The sequence below is a fragment of the Coturnix japonica genome, chromosome 2, assembly GCF_054131305.1.
Source record: "Coturnix japonica strain WE chromosome 2, WE-NBRP24, whole genome shotgun sequence".
Taxonomy (NCBI): domain Eukaryota; kingdom Metazoa; phylum Chordata; class Aves; order Galliformes; family Phasianidae; genus Coturnix; species Coturnix japonica.
The window spans coordinates 46,878,127-46,899,794 of NC_140664.1; the positions used below are offsets into that span (position 1 = coordinate 46,878,127).

The following is a 21,668-nucleotide window of genomic DNA, read 5'->3' on the forward strand; positions in this document are numbered from 1 at the left end:
AGGATGTAGATCTCACAGTCTGTCTCTCCAACTTTCTCCAGTGTTTGACTACTGTCCCGGTGAAAAGATTTGTTACTGTATCTAGCTGGAATTTCCCTTACTCCAACTTGTAGCCTCCTGCTTTATCAAGGTGCACCTTCACACATTCCAAAAGAGCACGAAGTTATAGGTTACTCTGAGTGAGACTTTTTCCGCTAAGTTGTCTAAATCAGTCTTCAGCCAGAAAAGCAAGGTTTCTTCTGAGAAACTAGGGCATAAAGGTAGGAAAGCATGACACAGGTAGAAGGGGGAAGGAATACAATCCTGACCACTGCTCCCAGGAATACTTTAGTTTGTATCCAGATACTATCATCTCATAAAGAATGTAAAATAGCCTAGGGAGTAGGGAACTGAATCAGTGGCCAACATTCTCTCAGTTGAGTACTCAGTTACAGGCCAGTTTTCTCTCACCTGCTTTGTTTTTGAACTAAGTTGAGAATATTTCGTTACATACTTGTACAATCTAGTTCCTTCCTCCTCAAATTTACATTGGCCACAACTAGTGCTGTGGAAAGGCACTTTTACATTCTGTTTAGGAATGAGACCAAGAAGAAATTTGTTCATGATTCCAAAGCTTAGCTAAAACTATCTCAAATTCATATTCAAATAGCTTGGTAAAGCATCAGTTTTCAATGAATACTGTATGATTACAAGGGTTTATACCTTTCTGTCACTCCAGGCAAGATAAAGAACATCCAGAAATGAATCCCAAAAACAAGGATGACTTGGAAGATGACCTTTCCCATGACAGTCTTTTTGAGGTAGAGTGCTCGGTCTACCACCATGGTACCAAACTGAATGAGTACCATCACCAAAAATGCCTCTGGAACCTGGTCTTCTGATAATGAAGAGGTAATATCTGCTGCTGCAGAGTGTTTCTGAAAAGAAAAATGTAACAGAGTGGTTGTGGACGACAACCACATGGTACTGAGCAATTATGGCAAGGCTCCCAACCAAGAATTTACATAGATGCCCTCTATGACATACCCCAAAAGCCCAAAATCCAAAGACAATGATGATGAAGTCCACTGTATCTGCGAGGAACATCAGCACATATACATCAGTCACTGCACTGTAGTCTGGATGAATGAGATTGTAGAAAAATTGTCTGATGGGCACATACACCTGGAGAGTCCTAAAACAACAATGACCACAATGGGATTTAACAATGCTGTGGCTTGCATTGAATAAAAGAGTGACTGGAGGTTATATGAGTAATGCTTGTAAAAATACACTTCTACGCTTCTCTGACAGCCTTCACAAACTTCACAGACATCAGTCCCTTGCTGCTGAAGCATCGTATTAGTATTTGTTCAGTTAACATAGGATGTTAAGCCTTTCATCAGACAGATGAACAACCCTGCAGTGCTGTTTGAACCTCTGCTCATTTGTCTAAAATCAAAAGTCCCAACATTATGAATAGAATATATATGCGTCCCAACATTATGAATAGAATATATATCCATTCATCCATTTGAATTAGAAGAAGTAACCTTCACTCTTTAAAACATTTTACTCCATTAGTCAGCTGTTTGGAACCTCCCTCCAAGCCCACCCAACTCCTCACACTGCTCACTTTTTAATTGTAAAGGCCTTGGCTTTGATCATTTGTTCTCGAAACTTTTCCATTAGAAGTTCTTTCCTAGATTTTTGCTTGATGCTTAGCACACTGCTTCCTTTCTGACTGCTGTTTCTTGTACTGGTGCTTCCTGAGAAAAAGGGGGAGGGAAAGAGAAGAGAAAGAAGCTAATTCAAAGTCAAAGTTTAAATGCAAAAATTAGAAGGTAGGAGATACAGAGAATTCTACCCCATAGCTAAGTTCCTTATAAGAAAGATGCTTTGAAATAAATTCTTATGATAATTTATTTCTGATATTTAAAACCCTGAAAACACCCAGTTAAAAGTTCTAGAAGAGCAATAAAGGCAAAAACTAGATTGGTCTGACTTAGTCATCTCAACTGGAACTACACATTCAGGCTACTGCAAGCCTTTCTTTTTCACAAGATGGGAAAGGTAATCCACTTTAATGTCCTTAACTAATTTTTTTTTTTTTCCCTTCACTTAAATTTCCATTGAATATAAATATGAAAAATACATGTGCTTTGAATTCCCTCTAGCTGGGGATTATGCTAAACCAGAAATTCTGGATCTGAGCCATACTGGACATTCCTTTCCCAGCTTTTGGATAATGTCATTTTAAAAACAGAGTGAATCACAAAGTACAGCTCTTCATTTGAACTTTGAGAAGGTTTGGAGTATGTTCAAACACAAAGATATTTTGCTTCATATCCAATTTCCTCACTGAGGAGCAACAGTATTCAGTAGTTATGGGGTTCTCCACAGCAAAAGGCACAAGGTTTCAGCAGTATCATCTTATGGGAAACGAACATTTGCTCTTTAAGTCCCCAGGATGCCACAAGGTTTACCTCTCTTAGATCTGTGTGAGGAGAAGCTGGATCTGTGAGAAAGCTGCGATGCACTGCTGGAGCTCTTCCTCCTGATTGCTGTCTGCTGCTCAGGGAAGTGGACATGGATGGACTCCACTGATGCTGCAAGATTGACGGACTTCAGAGACCCAGAAGAGTCTCTCCTGCCTCCTGGCAGAGAAAGCTCATCATCAGTATCTCCTTTATTACTGGAGTTGTCCCCTTTCTCATCTTCATCCCACAATCCATGGCACTGGTGGAAAAAGGAGAGCACTTCAAATTTGTACTTACTTTATTTATGTGTATTTATGCCACAGTGTTTATTGCAGGCATTTATCACAGTGTTCATCAGGGACACAACAAATTCATGGTGCTGAAATATAACACAAGTGACTGAAAAATTAAATACAAAATAAAAAATCACATGAACTCAGCTCACCTTTAAAATGGATCTGTGGAAAAATAAAGCAAGGAGTTGAACAAGATCATAGTGCACGTAGCCTTCTTTCTTCTCTATCCCAATAATATTGGGTGGATGATAAGGTTTATCTTTTGTGTAATCCACATGTTTATTCCAAGGAAAGAAGCCAAACTGGAAGAAGTACTTGATGACTATGGCTACCTGTTCAGAAACACAACACACTTTGGGTGTTTTCTAAGCATGGCAGCCTCATAACATTAAGAGAGAAATACGACTACTTTGTCAACTTTGTGAGATGATTAGCAAACGGTCATTAATGCAGAGGAACAACACTTTATGTTTCTTGAGTCATAATGCCATCAAGGACTAAATTTACCAACAGATGGTGCTCACTGGTACCTGAGATGCCACAGGCAGTGTATACTGCTGCTTGATTACCAGCTGTTTGTAAACAGGCTGTTTTTTGCGATAACTGCTTTACATACCAGAAAGGATGTTACCCACAGCAGTGAAGAAAAACACAAACTAGGCCTTCTCATGCCACAGATATTGGGAAGAACTTAGCAAACATTTAAATTAACAGAAAAGGCCAAGGGCCACTGGACCTTAGACATTAGAAATAGTAAAGAGACCATGCAAAGCTTACAGCTTAGCACTTCTGTGTCTGACATACAGGGGTTGCAGAAACAGAAGCCTACCTCAGTATAGACAATGGCGGTCATCCAGAAACGTTTGCTTGGTCGAGGGACAGACAGCATGGCCCAAAGGAAGATAAGGATGGGCAGCACCAGCGTTATCATAGAGGCAGAGATCATGTGGTTAAGGATGATCACAAAATAGCAAACCATTTCTGACCGGGCCACCAGAGTATTGTACAGGGCATAAATAAGAAGCAAGACTCGAGGCTGACCAACATAGAATTTCTCTGATTCTTCTAGCTCATCGTCGTGAAACATCCTGAGAACAGCAGAGAAGCGCAAATGAAATTCACAATAGCTGCTTTTAAAATTGATACTATTTATTTTATATAAGCTGTCCCTCAGTTAAGTTAGGCCAGAAAGCAGAGGAAGAACAGTGACACCACCTAAGACCACTGGCACTACTCACTATGTTGCCTGAGGGGCAAAGAGCGAACATCCTTATCCCTTAGGAAAGCACTCAGAAAAGTGGTCTCTGTACACAGCTCTCATATCCTACTGACTTTAACATATACTCTGTCAAAGGTCAGAGTTTTCTTAATAGTAATCCAAAATTAAAAGAGAAACATTTTCCCAGATAGCCCTGGAAGAAGCTTATTTGAAATCACAGCTGTCTGCAGAAGAGAAGCCCTATCCTGTTCACAAGGAATGTTTAGAAAAGCACTTGACCCCATTACTATTAGAGTACAGAAATCTGATGCTAATTGAAACAATTAGCTATGGTATCTGGGGAGAAAGCATAGAATTTTTCCAACATGGATTTGAATCATTTTAGAAATCTGTAATTAGAACAACTGCACAGGAAATGAGCTTCTTCCTTTGAATCAAACTTAGCACAAGGTCTGTATCAACAATATTGGCTTGCGTTGAGAGAAAAAAAAAAGGAAAAAGTCAAAACCTCAAAAAATTGGACCAAAAAATGTCACCCACTCCAAGGTCCTTACTTGTTGAGAAGCAGTTCACTAGCTGTTAGCTCGTGCGTCAATGGAGGGAGAATTGCATCATTAAGTCTGTCTGTCCGACTGTCATCTGGGCTCACCATCATGAGACTCTTTCCAGCTGAGTCATCTGGAGAGCCAAAAGGAAGATGCTCAAAGCTGACAGCTTTGCTATAGGAAGGTGGTGCTTCTGCATTGCTGTCCACAGTGGAGTACAATGGCGCATCAGTGTCAGGAGTATATGCAGCTCCTTCTGAACCCAGACTATAATCTTCCACCTCTTCTTCATCCTGCCTTGAAGTAGAATGAGCTCCTTCCTCTTCATGCTCTCCTTCTACCTCCTCAATGGTTTCTGTTGTCCCCTGACGAGAATAGAGCATGGTGACCTGTGTAGGCTCGCTGTCAGGGGCAGGATGAAGAGAGAGAACTGAGTTTTATGAGGCCCTTCACCAAACAACATTTCTTACTTGTACCTTTATGCATACACCTGAGCAACACCACTGCATTCCCAGGCCCTCAAAGTTCACATCATTCAAAAGAAAACAATACACTCTCTTCTTACACAGATGGACCCTCTGGGTCCATTTACCTCTGAAAGGCATGCCAATGAACCCACTGTGACTCCCTCTCTTTCCTCACCAGGAAAGGAGAAATTGTTATTAAGAAACTACACCAGCTTTCTGAAAGCAGTTCAAACACTCTGATCAGAATCAGAACTTCTATTACATTTATTTAAGCATGCAAGGTGGTGAATGATAGACAGCTGTCGTTTTCCTTCTAAACATGGTGCTTTTAACAAGTCTATGGTCTCTGTATACACCTGGAAAATCAATTGAAAACTCACATCATGTCTGATTCTAAGAACAAGTAAATTGCAAACATGGAGAAATACAATCCAGAGTACAAAGCTGTACCAGTAAAAGGGTATCTTGCTTACCTTCAGATTGCCCTATGTTCTTCATTACTGTTTTCATTTTTTACCTTACCTGCCTGCTTTTCTTCCATATGGGGCTATTTTCTTTTTCAGCTTTTCAAGCCCATAATCACTTTCTCTCCTAATGCTCTCTGCTCTGCAATGCAGCTGATGAAAATTCATGCAGCTTAATGACTCCAGATGGGAATCTGGACAATGTCGTATTTTACATATTTTTTTGGCCTTGCTTTTACTCTATTCTTTCTTCACAAGTACTTTGTCAACTCTCTCCTAGGACACAACTCTTTCTCTTTTTTTTTTCTTTTTTTTTCTTTTTTTTTCCCATCTCCAAAGGTTAGACAAGAGGCATCAACATAGTCTCTTTTGTTAGCTGGATGTTCTTGTATCTCAACAGAAGCAAATCCAAACTTAACACAGCTCTGAGGAAATGAATGAGGACATGACTTCACATAAATTAACATCTTTTAAGAAAAGCCTGCACTGGCTAAGCCAGTTGGCACTACCATCTCCTGCCAAAATCCTAAACAAAGTTCCATCTCTTTCCTTTTACACTTCTTCCAAACTTACTGCGGATACGTGAGACAACTTTTAATAAGAATTTCTAATGGTATTATTGGGATATGTGTTTTGATGTTCCTGTTAGCACTCAATCTGGTTAAAAATGCTGAAAAAAGTAAAATCCTATTGCTTCAGAACTGATCAACTGAAAATTTATAAGCACTTAAAATTCTGAAAAAGAATGATCTAATATGCCTCAAATTTCATATTTATATTACTGGTTCAAACACTGTTTTTATTTCACAATGTCACATAAATCCCCAAATTTGACCTGCTAAGAAGTGAGTGAGTGAGTGGCTCTGAACTGTTCTCTTCCGCTGGATATTAATAATATTCACTATCTTTTCATTGCGATTTTCCTTTTATTAATTCCAACACCTTGCAGACTATAAATCAGTGGCAAAGAAATCAAAACATTTAAAAATATTTCCTATGTGGGAGCAAACTAGGAACTGAAAGAACAGTGCCAACACTTGCCTATCTTAGTTTCTAAAATTAGACACCCAAGCCCATATTTAGGATAACCGATTAGCTGAGAAACTTCACTTCCAGCTTCCAGTTTCAAAAGGAACAGCCATCAACTTGGTACCTCTGAAAATCACACTCTTTTTTTACTGAGTAAGTACAGACTTAGAGGCCTGATTTTGTATAGCCATTTGAATGGAATGGAATGGCTTTTAAAAATACATGAATAGAGAATGAAAATCTAAAACACAGAATAAAAAGTGAAGAAACAAAGGAGTCCTAGATTATGGCTCAGTTTTAACCTCAAAATCATGCTATAACACAGAAAGCAGTTAAGCTTCCATTAACCATGCAAACCACTCTGTACACCACATATCTGCAAATGCACATTTATATACACTGCAGTAAGTATAATGGTATGGATAAAGGAGTGAATGAAGCATGCATGAGTTAAGCACCTTGACACTATACTGCCACTGTCAGCTGATGAGGAGGACATATCCATGCTCTGCATTTTACGAAGCCTAGGTCGAGCGCGCTCACTTGTTTTAGGAACAGTGTCTGGTCCATCTAAATCATCAAGGGTTGACTGCCTTGAGAACAGCATGGTTGCTTCAGTGTAGCAGCTAGCAGCGCAAACAGTTATAAAGACAGTGTTAAATACAAAAGACATTACTATACACAGTTCAGTAAATGAATGTGCTCGCCATGCAGCAAAACACAGACACAGAGACAAAAGTTCAGAGAGAAGATAAGGATTTGTATAGTCATCATGTAAAAAAGGTCATATTCATAAAAGGGCTACAGAAGGCAAACACCCAGCTATTAACTGTTCAAAGAGACATGAAACCAACATGTAATAGCACGTGGTTTCAGGGTGCACCTACTTATTTATAAACATCCTACCACAGATTTATTTTCTCCATTTCTCCCCTAGAATTTCCAAACTCCCCCCAAATGGTTTGGGAAGTGATTTCCTCTGTACAAACTATTTTTTATTAATGATATGCTATACTGAAGCTTTTTAGATAGGTACAAGCCAATTTCCTATAAGAGCTCTTAAAAGGTAATAAGCTTATACTCCACAAATAGAAAAATAGCTGTCAGATATTGGCTAATCCTCTTTCCAAACCGAAGAGCCAGACCGGATATGCTACTTAGCCAGCAGATGCATGCCAAATATAACCTGCTCTGCATGGGATAGCTTGCATTTTGATATTTAGTAGTAAGCCATGGTGATTCTTTCCAGAAGATCTCATTTATTTCAAACACAAAACTGTTTTAAAATGAGAAACATGTCCATCTTGAAAGGATACGATAAACCCTTATCTCCTTTCATTTATCAAATACAATGGGACACCAGAGACACACACCATACACTGAGCATTTATGTGTTACTACAGGAAAGAAGAACTGGATGAGTTATGAGGAAGAAAGTACATATTTAAATACAAGCATATAATATAGCAATAGGAGAGAAGCATACACATTAATGACATATGGTAGGTAAAATAATTATTTATCCTGTAAAAATCTTTGAAATCTTTGTCTATGATGTAAGTTGAGGGACCTGGTGTTTTAACACATGCAGTCACCTACGTTAATGTCAGAACTAATGAGAGAAGAAAGGATCCCAAAGTGTAGGATTTACATCATACTTTCCAACTTTCTTTTGGTTCCATCTGCGCATCTGAGCAACAGCAGTTGGGGATTTGCTTCTCTGGCAAACAACATGTCCAAAGCACAAAGTATGGGGAGAGAGGTCACAAGGGAAGTACAATGGCATTTTTTTGTGTAACTTTTGTCTTGCTAGCTTGAAATAAAGAGAAAATTTCTGGCAAAAACTGACTGTTTGCCACTGTTACACTAAAGCAAAAGGAGGGAAAAGGCTAAATATGTGCAGCAAAGAAGTACTTATTCTTAAGCCTACATACCCTGATGGTCTTTGACAGAGAGGACAGAGGTAAAAGAATACTTTGCTCCTAGACTGAAGAAATAATACCACCAAGACGCCAAAAGTACTTCAAAACCTTTTATTAAAGTAAATACTAACGGCAGAGACATGCCTGTCCTGTCATTTCATTTGGCTGAGACCCTTTACAAAGCACTTTATTATGTGTTGTGTAAACAAACGCACACAAGTGTCCTCCAGACTAAACCTGCAGGACTGTCTGCATGGCACAGCATTTTGGTGGGGCTGCTTATATGGGAATGGGAGATACATAATGGAAGCCTGATTCAGAAGAATGAAAGTCATTGGGAACTTTCTATTACATAGGGCGTGAGTGTTGCCGCCAGGATGTACTATCACTAACGTTTTGGTGCTAGAGTATAGGAAGATGGGAGAAGGTAGATAATTTACTTTTGTAGACTGCCTTTATGCCTGTGCGCTACAGTATTATCCACATGTCATTTTACATCTCAAAGGTTGAGTTTATTATTTTAAAAAGCAACACCTCTTCCTAGTTATTTTAAAAGAAAACACAGTCTGTCTGGAACTTTCCAAGCACCTGAAGCAGAGCAGCTATTGAAATCAAAAGTGGCTTGTATTCAATCATATATTTACAATAGAACATGTTTCATCTGTCCTTCATAACAAGTGAGATCCAACTTGGGTCCCTTCATCCAACCTGAATCTCCCCTGCTGCAACTTGAACCATTCCCTCCAGTCCTATCACCAGTTACATGGGAAAAGAGGCCAAACCCCACCTCACCACAACCTCCTTTCAGGTAGTTGTAGAGACTGATCTTCCTGAGTGACTTTTCAAATTCATTAAATTAGAGACCCTGAAAATTCTTTGCTTCTTGAAATCATTTAACAAATAGGAATTTAAAATTGAAGGTTCATTAAAAGTCCTGACTGAGCTCAAGCATTTTATATAGAGTTTATCGTGTATCGATTTCAAATGGGGATATAAATAGCAGAGATGCTTTTATCCTGTGTGAGTGTGAAATCCACTTTATGACTTCCCTTCTGTTAAATTTATCCTTCCCAGAGAGTTTAGTAGTTAAGAGATATACCTATACATTTTTTCTTTCTTATTCCATGTTAGTTACTGACTGGCATTACCTTTATGAGCAAATCTGCTTCCTACACCTGCCAACAAAGGACCCAAACACTAGGTCCAGACCCAAAACGATACTCTCCTGTCATAGTTTCTTCTGCCTCACAAGGAAAATTCTCCAGTACTCTTTCCTCCATGCCCTTCTTTCTCATGTGGTAAGGGAAGCACAGACAAAAAATGGGGTCCAATAACACCCCAACCACACAAGGGGTCTCACATTTAGCCCCCACAAGGGCCTACACACATCCAGAGTTGACAAATGCAGAAGTTATTTGTTAAGAAATAGAAATGAATATAAACTGAGACAAGTATAAAACTGGACATCCTGAAATCTGACCTTGGCTCTGCTTCTGCCTTCTATTTCATGACTGTAGATCATGAAATCTGCAAGCGATTTAACCTAAGAAGCAGCTTGTCAGTCAAGGCTCTGCCATGCTAGCTCTCAGTCTCTTCTGTTGGTGCTATTCAGAGCTTTTTAAAAAATAGCATCAGTATCTTCTTCTCCTGTCCCATACAAACATTGCACTTTGCCTGCAGATCACATGAAACTATATATAAAAAGAAAGCAAACAATCCTATTATAAACACATCACCAAATCTTCAGCTAGTATACAGTAAAATGACTGTGGATAAATCAGAGCGAAGTGCCCTCTAGTTTAAGAGAAAATCCCACAGAAGATAATCTGCAAAACTCCTTTTAGAGATATATGTAGTATAGGAACAACATCCCTGAATAAGACTTGGAAAAATCAGCTTTGAACTTTATAAGAAACTCGCAGCTCCTGCAACGGATCAGGTGAATTATTATCCCTGTAAATTACCCTTTAGAATCCACTTTTCAGAGCACTGAAGGCATACCTACAGCAATTCTGGTCATAAAGAACATGTGTTATTATAACAGAAAAGCTTTTCCGCTTTTGAAGTCAAGTTTTATTTCCAAACTTGCCCATATTACTCAGACCTCTAATATCTACAGCAGAATCTTGTGTAGGGCAACCAATGGATAATCAGAATAGTGTCTAGAAACCATCTGCCTCCTCCTAATGCTTTTCCACTGCAATCCTGGATCAGAGATCACAGGGATGCTTTAGTGGAAATTATTAATTTGAAATGCAAAACGTCCTCTTCTATTATTTGGACAATTCCAAAAAATATTTCACTTGATAAACTTAAATGAAGTTTAAAACACTTCACATTTCTAAACAAGCTTATAAACTATTTTGTAATTCCAGGAAGGAACATGCAAAGGTGCCCTAATAAACAGATGGCACAATCATTTAATTAACAGACACATTTTTTGCTTTCTCTAATTACTGGTCATTAATATTACAGCAGATGTGGACTATCTGCAGGTACAGATAGAGCAAAACATAACCAGAAAGAGAATTCAAGATAAGAGAAATCAGTCACAACACTGCTTTTGCTATTCCAGTGTTAATAGTTTCTGTGATATCTCCTGGGAAAACAGAAATGACAGCAACACGTTTGCAACATCTGCTGTATTTGCTTAAACTTCTGTTGCATAGCAGCTCCACAGAATCACTGAATTGCCTGAGTATTAAATTTGGAAGCATGCTCAAAGCGTGTTGACAAATAAATGATCATCCTGAAAATAAATAAATAAAATAACTGGATCTCAAGACTGGATACCATTTCATTGAATGAAAAACAGCAAGATTTGTCCTTCTTGATTATAATTTATTTTGGAATTGGGGTCTCTTCGCTTCTAGTTAAATTTCTTGCTAACACTGCTATATGGTAATCTTAGCTTCTTCTACCTATAGAAAACAGTGTGACCAAGACCTATGTAATGAAAACAGGATGGCTATTAGTATTCCTTATTTAATCGAGACTGAACTTTGTGGAGTTAAATTCTGCCCTCCAGATATCCAACTGACTCCAAGTGAGCTGGTAATAGAATTTGGCTTTACATTTTTCTCATGTAATCTGACTCCAATAAAACTTTGAGACAAAACACAAAGGTGTTGCTTGGTTGGGTAGCTAGCCACCAAAAAAGATTTGCTAGGATTTGATGTTTTTCCTGGAGTGAACCTCTCAAAGGCCAGTGTGCACCATGGGGAGCAATTTGTGAATATTTTGTTGAAGCATAGTACTCACAGGCACTCTCTTACACTTACTTTTCAATAACATCAGAAAGGAACGTAAGCCCTCATTATTTTTAGTCTGCTAACATGTACCCATATGTCATTAGTGAAAGCTGAGCATACATTACTGTACACAGAAGCTTCTTAATCCGTAGGGTACATAAAAGAAGATGTGACACTGCTACACTTCAGAGACAGACAGGACAGAGCAGAATGCAATGGATTATGAAATGGCTTCATTTCCAAAGCCTTCCTTTCTACCCCTCAAGATGTTGTTGCACAATGTCTGCAGTCTCTTAAGAGTCAAGAACAGCAGGGACACAGTGGGAACAGGCTGCCTCTGTAAGGGAAGGAAATGAACATGTGTGCCCCTGAGAGCATGGAGCAGCAGGGGCACTCAGTACACTCAGTAGTTTTGGAAAGGGACTCGACAATATCCATCTACAGAAAAGAATGAGGAAGGTGGATTTCATAAGCAAGTATATTTGTTTGATGTACAAACTGTTGTTCTGCTGGACTATAGTCATAATCTTAGGAAATCAGGCTCCCCAGATGGTCTGTGGGTGTGAGAAAAGGATTTTGTTCCTTCAAACCTCTAATTTCTCTCAATTCAAAGTTTTTTTGTTTTTTTTTTTTTTTACCTTGTGTGTAACAGAAAATAATCTTTTTTCCAAAGGCAAAATATTCATAATGAATGACGGTGCTCCAAACTCCAAGCCTGAATTCCTAACATAATATTCCATAATCATACTCATACTCAGCAGTCTCTTATTTTCCATTACTTTTGACAAGATCAGAAGACCTGTCAATGACTCCTAATTCTATGGGAGTGGTGAGTGTAAAAACCACAGAAAGCAATGGTGCAGTGGAAAAGGACTTAACTCGTCTGCTTAAAGGTGAGTGCACCAGTGTAAAGGAGCAGTAACACACAGAAGAATTGTCATTATTCAAACATCATGGATCAATCAAAAGAAGTGTTCAACACTTACTGGAAAGTTCACGATACTAAAACATTACCTAAAAGTATATCCATTGCACAATCCCCCAATTTTTCAAAAAACAGAAATAGTTGAATACCTGGAGATACTGTCTCGAGAAGCTGCTGAATCTAAACTATCCATTCTTTCAGATGTCTGCAAACCAGAAGCTTGCCCAGGATTTTTGTCAATTGAGTCCAGTCCTGACTCCTTAGAAAGTTTCATCATATGGTTCTGGTAATACATATGGATGCTCTCCCGGGTAGGAACGTTTCCCTGTGAAAGAGAAAAGAGGTAGAAGTACATGGCAAGGGGAGGTACATTCATCAAAAAGCCTAGTTAGGTGCAGTGCAGATCACTTAGTGTGAAAATGAGGTATGGACTGAAACCTGTACATAAGGCTTCAGCAGATTTGAGGCAGATCATTTAGACAGCTTCACCAAATCCAAGAACAATCATAGATCTTATTAGCAGCCAGTAGCAAATTTTTAAAACAGAAACAAATGAAACAGGTCCTGTGTAAAATGACCTAGACCTTCTTTTGTGTCCCAAAATAAGAATTTGCTCATGAAGTATGGATACATTTGAAAAACAGGAAAAATCACATAGACGATGGAAGCTATTTACTCCTGTTACGTGACTTCAAGATCATAAAAGGGTGGTTTTATTAACTGTCAACCCAAGGCTGGGCAAAGAATCAAGTCTTTCTGGCTAAGGTACTGCTATAATGTCAGAATGCTAAGACTTGCAATAAGAATAAAACTGACAATTTTATAGCTTATTTATTTATTAATTTATTTATTTATTCATTTATTTTTCCTGACAGAAACACATCCAACTCTATTAGTTGCATAGACTTCAGAAGATACACTGAAAGAAAAGATCGTTAGTTCTGAACAGTCATTGACTTGACATATTATAAACCTTATGCGAAGACTTTTTTGCAATCAAAATAATTAATCTACTCTAAAATATAGATCCTATTTCCTTTAATATTCTTACTTTAGTATTAATACTTCAACTCTAGACCTTGACACTGTCTCATATTGAAAATTTTCATAATCTGAAGTTGCATCAGAAAAAATTTAAAACAAAACCAGAACCTTGTTTTTTTTAAATAAGGTTAACCTGTGTACACACTTTGCTGTTTCTGCAGCAATAAATCTGTGTGCCTTTGAAGTTACAGCACCTACAGTGTACTATCCTTATTACAGGTCTCTGATAAAGGACAAGTGCTAGGACAGCAAAAGTGCCCCACAACTGATGAAATGATGATTCAATTTTAACTTTGTAGAGTTAAGTGTAAAACTTCAGGAAATTAGACTAAAAGAAGATCCTGAGGAATAACCCTAGCATCAAAAATAATCGAATAAAAATATTTCCAGTATTGTCATAAGAATCATCTGCCGTAAAACCACGCTATCAACAATTGATCAAGGCATAAAGAAGTGTAACTGGACTGGCAACTGGACAAAAAAATAACTTTTTTTTTTTTGCATTTCTCTTTATTGCAGAAAAAGTCACTGACATTGTCAATAGCCTGAAAATCATGGAATGGCTGGAGTGATTATTTTATAAAATATCAGACTGAGAACAAAACACTGACTGGATTGTGCTTACCAAAGAGCTCTGCGGGAAACAACAGCTGAAATGATCTAATTGACAGAGACAGAGAAGTTGATACTGATCTGAAGATTGATGGCATCAGGAGTGATCCCAAGTGGCACTTATAATAAATTAAGCAGCCATGAAATAAAGGAAACTATATCACTTGTACTTATCCCTCAGTAAAACACTAGGGAAACCAAAATGTTATCTTTTTTTTGTACAGAGAGGTAATCAGCTGGTCCTTCAAGGAGTTCTAGCATCTGTGTAAGGAGGAAAATAGTGAGGTGATAAAATTTCTAGATGAACAAAGAAAATATTTAGGATGTTCAGATGTAAAGTTGACTGAAGCAGTATTGAAGTACTTCATAAAACTAAGTACCTTGGTAAAAAACAGTAAATGAAATTTTTTTGCTAATGAAGGCAAAGAAGTGTAATGGGAAAAACAGCTTAGATAATGATAGGCTTTATGCCCAATTCTGTCTGTCTCAAAGATCTTGGAATCTGAGTGTATTGCCCCTGAAAATCGTTAGTCAATTAACTAAACATTGAAACACAACTCTTAGATCTTAATAGTAAAGGAAAATACACTTCTGTTCAAATTTGTGGCTCACCATTACCTTAAAAGTGTATATAATTCAGGTTGTCCAGCCTTAATAAGGCCATATTAAATCTGGATATACTACAAAGAAGGACAATAAAGATGATTCGTGCCATGCAAAGAGATGCTAAAGAGAACAGGACTTCGTAACTTAGAAGAGAATGACAGGAGAGGATTCTATGGAGATTTAGGAGGAGTAGAGGTAAAGTAAGAAGAAGACAACTCTTTTCTACAGGAGATCCCAAAATGATGAGGAAGTAAGTTTAAAATGAACAAGAGGAAGTCCACACAGTATGGAATCACAGTACAGCTTTATTGTAGGATCTTCTGGAAGCCAACAGTAGAAAGCTGATTAAAAAGCCTAACTCCAAGAATGTAGATTCTTTGCTACTATTAACCATAATGGTCCAGGTATAATCTCTGGTTCGAGACTATTCATTGCTACATACTGGCACAATTGCTAGAGAAGAGAAAGGTTTACACTAAGTATGCCATGTCTGTTTGTTGTTTCCTTCCTTCCCTCCTTTTCCTCCCTCCCTTCCTCCCCTCCTCCCTTCCTCCCTTCCTCCCTTCCTCCCTTCCTCCCTTCCTCCCTTCCTCCCTCCCTCCCTCCCTCCCTCCCTCCCTCCCTCCCTCCCTCCCTCCCTCCCTCCCTCCCTCCCTCCCTCCCTCCCTCCCTCCCTCCCTCCCTCCCTCCCTCCCTCCCTCCCTCCCTCCCTCCCTCCCTCCCTCCCTCCCTCCCTCCCTCCCTCCCTCCCTTCCTTCCTTCCTTCCTTCCTTCCTTCCTTCCTTCCTTCCTTCCTTCCTTCCTTCCTTCCTTCCTTCCTTCCTTCCTTCCTTCCTTCCTTCCTTCCTTCCTTCCTTCCTTCCTTCCTTCCTTCCTTCCTTCCTTCCTTCCTTCCTTCCTTCCTTCCTTCCTTCCTTCCTTCCTTCCTTCCTTCCTTCCTTCCTTCCTTCCTTCCTTCCTTCCTTCCTTCCTTCCTTCCTTCCTTTTTTTCTCCTTCTTTCTCTTTTCTACCTAACACTAGACATCTTGGGGAAAATAATCATAAATATGCATTAACACTGAAGCAGCCATCTCTTCTTAGCTCTGTATTTTATGACAGACAGTACAGGTTTTCTGCTGACCAGGAAAGCCTGTTTCTTGAACTTCCTGGGGTCACAGGCAGCCTGCTTATCGTGCCAGCAGGCACTGACTGTGGGTAGCCAGGACAGGGCTTTATTATGGTCAAAGATTCTAATGTGCTTATGATGCTTTTGAGCTATTGAAGTCTGAGATCGTCTGCAGCTTCTAAGAACTGAAAAGAACTAAAAATGAGACTTCTATGCCAAGTTTCCAGCAATAGTTGGGTAGCTAGTGACATAAGTAAAAATATCTGAACTTAAAATGAGAGCTTAAAACTACTGCAGGGTAATACCTACTTGCATTTTGAAGATCCGTACACATTTCTAGCTACACTGTTAATGTTTATCTTTGATAATAATGAGTTTTACTAATATATAAATAGTCTTTGGGGGACCACATATCTTCACTGTGAATGAAGAAAATTATGCTTGCAGGTTGTCAGTCATTTCCAAGGCAACGTGGCCCACAAAAAGCATGAAATATGAAGTCTGAGGTAGTTTCTGAGCTGTTTAAAATGCCATGCTTGCTCCTTTCTACTTGAATCTATCATGCCTCCTCAAAACCAGACTTTATCGCAGGACACTTTCAGCCAAATCTTATATCAACCTTTTAAATAATTATTTTTCCAGACATTTGCTTTGCATGCAGGTAATAAATCAAGTGATTTATTATTTAAATATTAATAAAATAACAAGCAGTAGAAGACTCCTGGTATATTTTTTAAATGTGCATTTAAGCGATGTTTTTACAATTATTCTCTTTAACATGGTTGACCTGAAAAGACAATCTTTGATTTTTCACTGGGCTGGAAATGGCATTAACAGAAGAAAAAGGCCAAAGACGTTACCTTCTTAATCTCCCTGGTCAGCATACAGCGTTCGATTCTCAGCACAGTAGAGATATCAATGTGTTCTCTTGAGATGGAATTAAGCCAAGCTGTAAAACTGTCTAGTGTTGCCAGAAAAAGGACCCAAGTGAACTTCAAAATATTAAATATCCTCTTGATGATGTTATCTAAGAGGGAGGGAAAGCAAAAGAAAGTTAATGAATGCAAATGTCTTTTGCTGTATTACTGCTTGGAGTTAGTTTCAATTTTCCTTTATTGTCTAATAATAGTCCAAGCTGAGAGATCTTGTCATAGTAAGGAATCTCCGAAGATGGCTGGAGGCCTTTTGGCTGTCTGGGCCATTTTCCTGCCTGCATGTCTAAGCTTATCATCTGGAATCCCTTTTCCATCCCAGAACTTCATGATCCCGAATCTTTAGTCATACGAGTAGTCCCTGATCTTGGACACCATATGTGTAGGTCTGCAGAAGTGAAACCCAAAGATTTGGGCATCTCCTGAGAGCTGCTCAACGTCCCCAGTTCCAGTGATCTTAACAGCTGTTCCTCCAGCCCCTGACTATTTACTTATGTTCTTTTTCTCTATGCCTGGCACTTGACTTCTGTGACTGAACCTTGCTTAGCTCAGTTTGAATGTCCAACTTGCATAAATAGTCTTTGAATCACTCCCAGTTTTCCAACTGCCTGAACACATCTTCTCATTTTTACTCTTTCTAAAGCTTCTCTTTTTTAAAAATAGATTGCATCATATCACCAGCAATCTCAGATCAACTAGTTCAGTCAGCACTAATCACATGAGGCATTTACAAAACATCACTCTTGCACTTTGCCAAAAAGGTACACTTTTCCATGAGCAGTACTTATGAGTTTATACCAGCAAGAATAGTTTTCTTTTGCTCAAGGCAGCAAATTCAGTTTTTCATTTCAGCGGTTCATATAACATTATTGACTGGACTTAAAAAGCAGCAGTTTCAACTTATTTTTTCTGTTATTCCCCAGCACATACACAACTCTCCTGTTTTTACACAGTGTTACACAGATGTTGAAAATTTTCTTTCCAATCCACTGAATGGAAATCCATCCACTAGCCCGTTCTAGGTTCAAAATCACAAGGCACCAGGCATATAGATAACTTTGAGAGGAAGCGGACAAAGAGACAACAGAAAACTGCAAATAATCCACCATGCAAGAACAAAATGCTTCAGGTGGATACTAAGGAGCCAACCAAAGCACCAAAGCAAGACGATTTGAACAACCTCAGTTCTTAACTGAACCACAAGATGGCAAGCAACACACTTTAGAGAGCAAGTTCACTCCTTACAAAAAATGCCAGGCTAATAGTGTATAATATTTCCTGTGGAGGAACATGCACGTATCTCTAGGTGTTCAGGCAGTGTTGTGTGAACATATGCATTGACAATACAATAGTGGTACATTCCAGTACAGTGGCTGCTCAAATTGCAGCACATCCCATTTACCTGAGCAATGTCATTTAACCAGCCCAGTATCTTTGAACAGAGAAGTTTTTGTGTCCATACCATTATTCCAATAACATTTTGCAGGGTTTTTTTTGTCTGTTTGTTTGTTTGTTTCCAGTCTTTTTCTATATCAGTTAAAGTTAGGAAGATCTTTTTTTTATCTAGTTAAATTTTCTTCACATATAGATTAATATACATATCTTGAAGCTACAAAAATCTTTTCACCATAAAATAAAGGTAAAGGTCTTTCTGCTCATAGAGGCATTCATTTTCTTTGAATTCCAGTTGTAATATTGTGAATAATTTCAAATAAAATTTGGCAGTCATACACAGAAACCTACAATATATCAGCTGCCTTTTTAACTCACACTCTCCCTCTCCATTATATAATTTCTGCTACTGACTTCAGGAGGGTCACAGCTCTCAGGTTAAAATAATGATCTTTACAGCTGATTACCACTGGTGTGCCATAGTCTCACAACAACACTTGGCCAAGCATTTCCATTCTAAGCTGAAAGGTCATTTTTCTCTCTGGGACGGAGGTGATTTAACATACATTTTTAATGATGCTGTTCTGGCAGCTTTGCTGTTCTCTGAAACTTTTTAAAAATAATCTTTTAGGGATCGATTGCATCTAGACCTCTTCAAAAAGGGAAACAAATGTTTATTTTCTGCAGAGATTGTTATTTTAACTTAAAGGGTCATATGCAGAGATGGTTTCTCTCTGCCTAAGAGTATGAGGCAGGATTTCATCCAAGGTTAATAAAGACATAACAATTACTTCCTAATTTTGTCAACTGTCTCGTTTACTACTTATTACCTAGTAATGGTTACTGCACATTAAATTGACCACTTCCAATATAAATTAATTACCAACCTCATTTCCTTTCCCTAACTCCTTTCTAGCACCGACTGCTTCCCTGGAGATGCATTCAAGTGATTCACTTTCATGCTTTAACACAGGTGACCAGAAGAAAGTAACAAAAAATAAAGACCTCAAAACACCATCAGAAAACCATGCTAGAAAGAAATGGTATTTCATTTTCATCTATCCTTACATGGTGTAGCTCACCCAGAGACAGAATTCTAACTGGAACTCTGGATAGCGATTCCAATAAGAAAAACAGTTTTTGAATCAAAGTTTTTGTTGTCTTTTACAGCAATTAGAAACTAAGATCCAAGCTTTGAGTTACGATTCATTGCACTTCATTGTAGGAAACCTGTCAACATGGGCAAGATCCGGCAAGCTGCTGACATTTCTGCTATGTGAAGCATCTTCAAATTTGAAAAGGGGTAAGACTGTGAAAATATCATTGTTTTAAAGGAACTACTTACACCTTGTTAAAGCATTATCTTATCGCTGCTAAAATATACAGAAAAATTGCAAAGTCACTGTGCCAATAATAAAACTTCAGATCCTCAAAAGCAATGGAGAGGGCAACACACAACTGAATACCCAGTGAGGTGGTGGAGTCACCATCCCTGGAGGTGTTCAATAAATGTTTAGATGTTGTACTGATTGACACAGTTTAGTAGGAAATACCAGTTGTAACAGGACAGTTGGACAGGATGATCTCAGAGGTCTTTTCCATGATTCCATGATTCAATGGTTCCATAATGCAATCAAGATTGGAAGCTAAGCTTGGGAATAAGATGTCTGTAATAAAATGCATTGCAAGTGATCCAGTTTGAACCTGCAGGTGTATTTATTAAAATGTAGAAGGGATAAGTGCAGTAATTTATATTCCATAAGTAAGATCTTATGCTCAAGACTTGTAAATCTGACAATAGGAAATCTGAAAGCTGTTAGTTCTCTTTATACAGATCAGAATGGATTTGCCAGCTTTTATGCTAGCCTGGGATCTCTGCAATGATGTCTGTGTCATCTACTGCTTATCCCACCACTCACAACTGCACTGTAGCAGCAGGGAAAACTTTTTTCTCTCTTCATACCTGGGCCATCAGACTTCTTCTTGACAGGTTCTTCTTCACTGTCTTCGCAATCTGCATCAGTACTTCCTGTTGAAACCAGTGAGTGAAACAATGAAGGTTATGTCTACTGAAGTTCAGGTGTAAATCCCATTCAAGTTAGAAAGTGCTCCTGTTACTTAGTAGAAGTGACTTTCTCTCACTACTGTGAGAGAAAGCACATCTCCATTTCTTAAGGACTCAGTTAAGCGGACTACCCTGTTGGTGAAGGTGTTCACAGATGACCACTCCTCTCTTGCAATTTCCAGTATCGTTTTCTTACTATGCTGCCTGCTGAGCAAAAAACATCTGCTATGTAGTAACCCAGAACTGCAGCTACAGCTTCACTGACAACTGTCAAAATGTAAAGCTTCAGGTGAAGATGACAAATGGAGGAACAGCCCATCTGATTCAGCCTGAACGGGCCCTCCTCTTCCCATCTTTAAAATTCTTATTTCTTTTCTTGTTTAAAAAGGTGCAAATATTGAAGAGATATGAATCCCTTATCAACTGATCTTTATTTTATTTTATTTTATTTTATTTTATTTTATTTTATTTTATTTTATTTTATTTTATTTTATTTTATTTTATTTTTGTATCAGTGGCACACATGTTTTTAAAGTGCTGGTAAATATTAGCACCTGTATGTTTTCCTTTTGATACCTGCTGAATTCATTGTGAATCCACGGGTGCCTGAATATTTGGGTTCCTTACTGTGTCTTACATGGAAATCACATGCATCTTTCTCTTGTCCTTTATCTCATCTAATGCATACTGTGTACAGGAAAAGGATCTATCTTGACTGGCCTTGTCATGGGCTGGAGCAGGGTAAGCCAGCCAGCTGGCCTAAAGTTAATAAATTTCGCCATGAAGAAATGGCTACAGACCAGTAAAGGTATGTTACAGCAGAAGGTCCTTTTCCAGTTTCTAGCTAGAATGGAGAGCATTTGTCCTCTAAAAATCAGCTGCCTTTCATTACCATGAACAACAGGTAGTACAGCTAACACGTGGTTATGCTTTTCACAACAGAGAAGTGTACATACCATCCCCATATACTTTACGCCTTCGCTTCTCCTCTTTTTGAAAACTTTTCTTTTCTTTGCGCCTCTGTCGTAGTGCAGTTTTAGGATCAGTAATCCAGGCCTGATAAACAAACTGGAAGGAAAAACTCATTTATTTTGAAGTTCTTCATGGCCTGAGAGTAAGCCATAGAAAAAGCCATAAGCAGGACTACAGAGTTTGAGTAAACACATTCAGATCTGCAGGGATAAGCAAACATTTTGAATCCCAAACCAAACACCTCTCCTGTGGATCTGCCGAGTTTTCATGTGCTATTTTTGCTAGCATAAAACCAAATGTGAAAACACTTGTGGGTGAACCAAGTTTCATTAGAACCCACAAAAATTCATGCTCTGAACTCT

At 38.5% G+C, this 21,668-nt stretch overlaps 1 protein-coding gene across 13 annotated transcripts in view; it reads right to left on the reverse strand.

Moving 5' to 3' along the window:
* The window catches only part of PIEZO2 (piezo type mechanosensitive ion channel component 2), a 273,894-nt gene that overhangs the window by 15,694 nt on the left and 236,532 nt on the right, over positions 1–21,668 (reverse strand). For 10 of the 13 annotated variants that reach the window (XR_014942627.1, XM_085537509.1, XM_032442626.2 and 7 more), the window contains 12 exons: positions 21,291–21,402; positions 20,233–20,298; positions 16,806–16,972; positions 12,727–12,902; positions 6,938–7,105; positions 4,529–4,921; positions 3,585–3,843; positions 2,905–3,087; positions 2,466–2,718; positions 1,616–1,748; positions 1,027–1,174; positions 703–917 (listed from right to left, as the gene is read on the reverse strand). Coding sequence is in view for 12 of the 13 variants with exons in the window: in XM_085537509.1 (XP_085393635.1) it covers positions 703–917; positions 1,027–1,174; positions 1,616–1,748; positions 2,466–2,718; positions 2,905–3,087; positions 3,585–3,843; positions 4,529–4,921; positions 6,938–7,105; positions 12,727–12,902; positions 16,806–16,972; positions 20,233–20,298; positions 21,291–21,402 (2,273 nt within the window). In the remaining variant the exon portion in view is untranslated. The remainder of the gene's footprint in view (positions 1–702; positions 918–1,026; positions 1,175–1,615; positions 1,749–2,465; positions 2,719–2,904; positions 3,088–3,584; positions 3,844–4,528; positions 4,922–6,937; positions 7,106–12,726; positions 12,903–16,805; positions 16,973–20,232; positions 20,299–21,290; positions 21,403–21,668) is intronic. The other 3 variants (XM_015855375.3, XM_085537513.1, XM_085537512.1) reach the window with 1 other exon arrangement.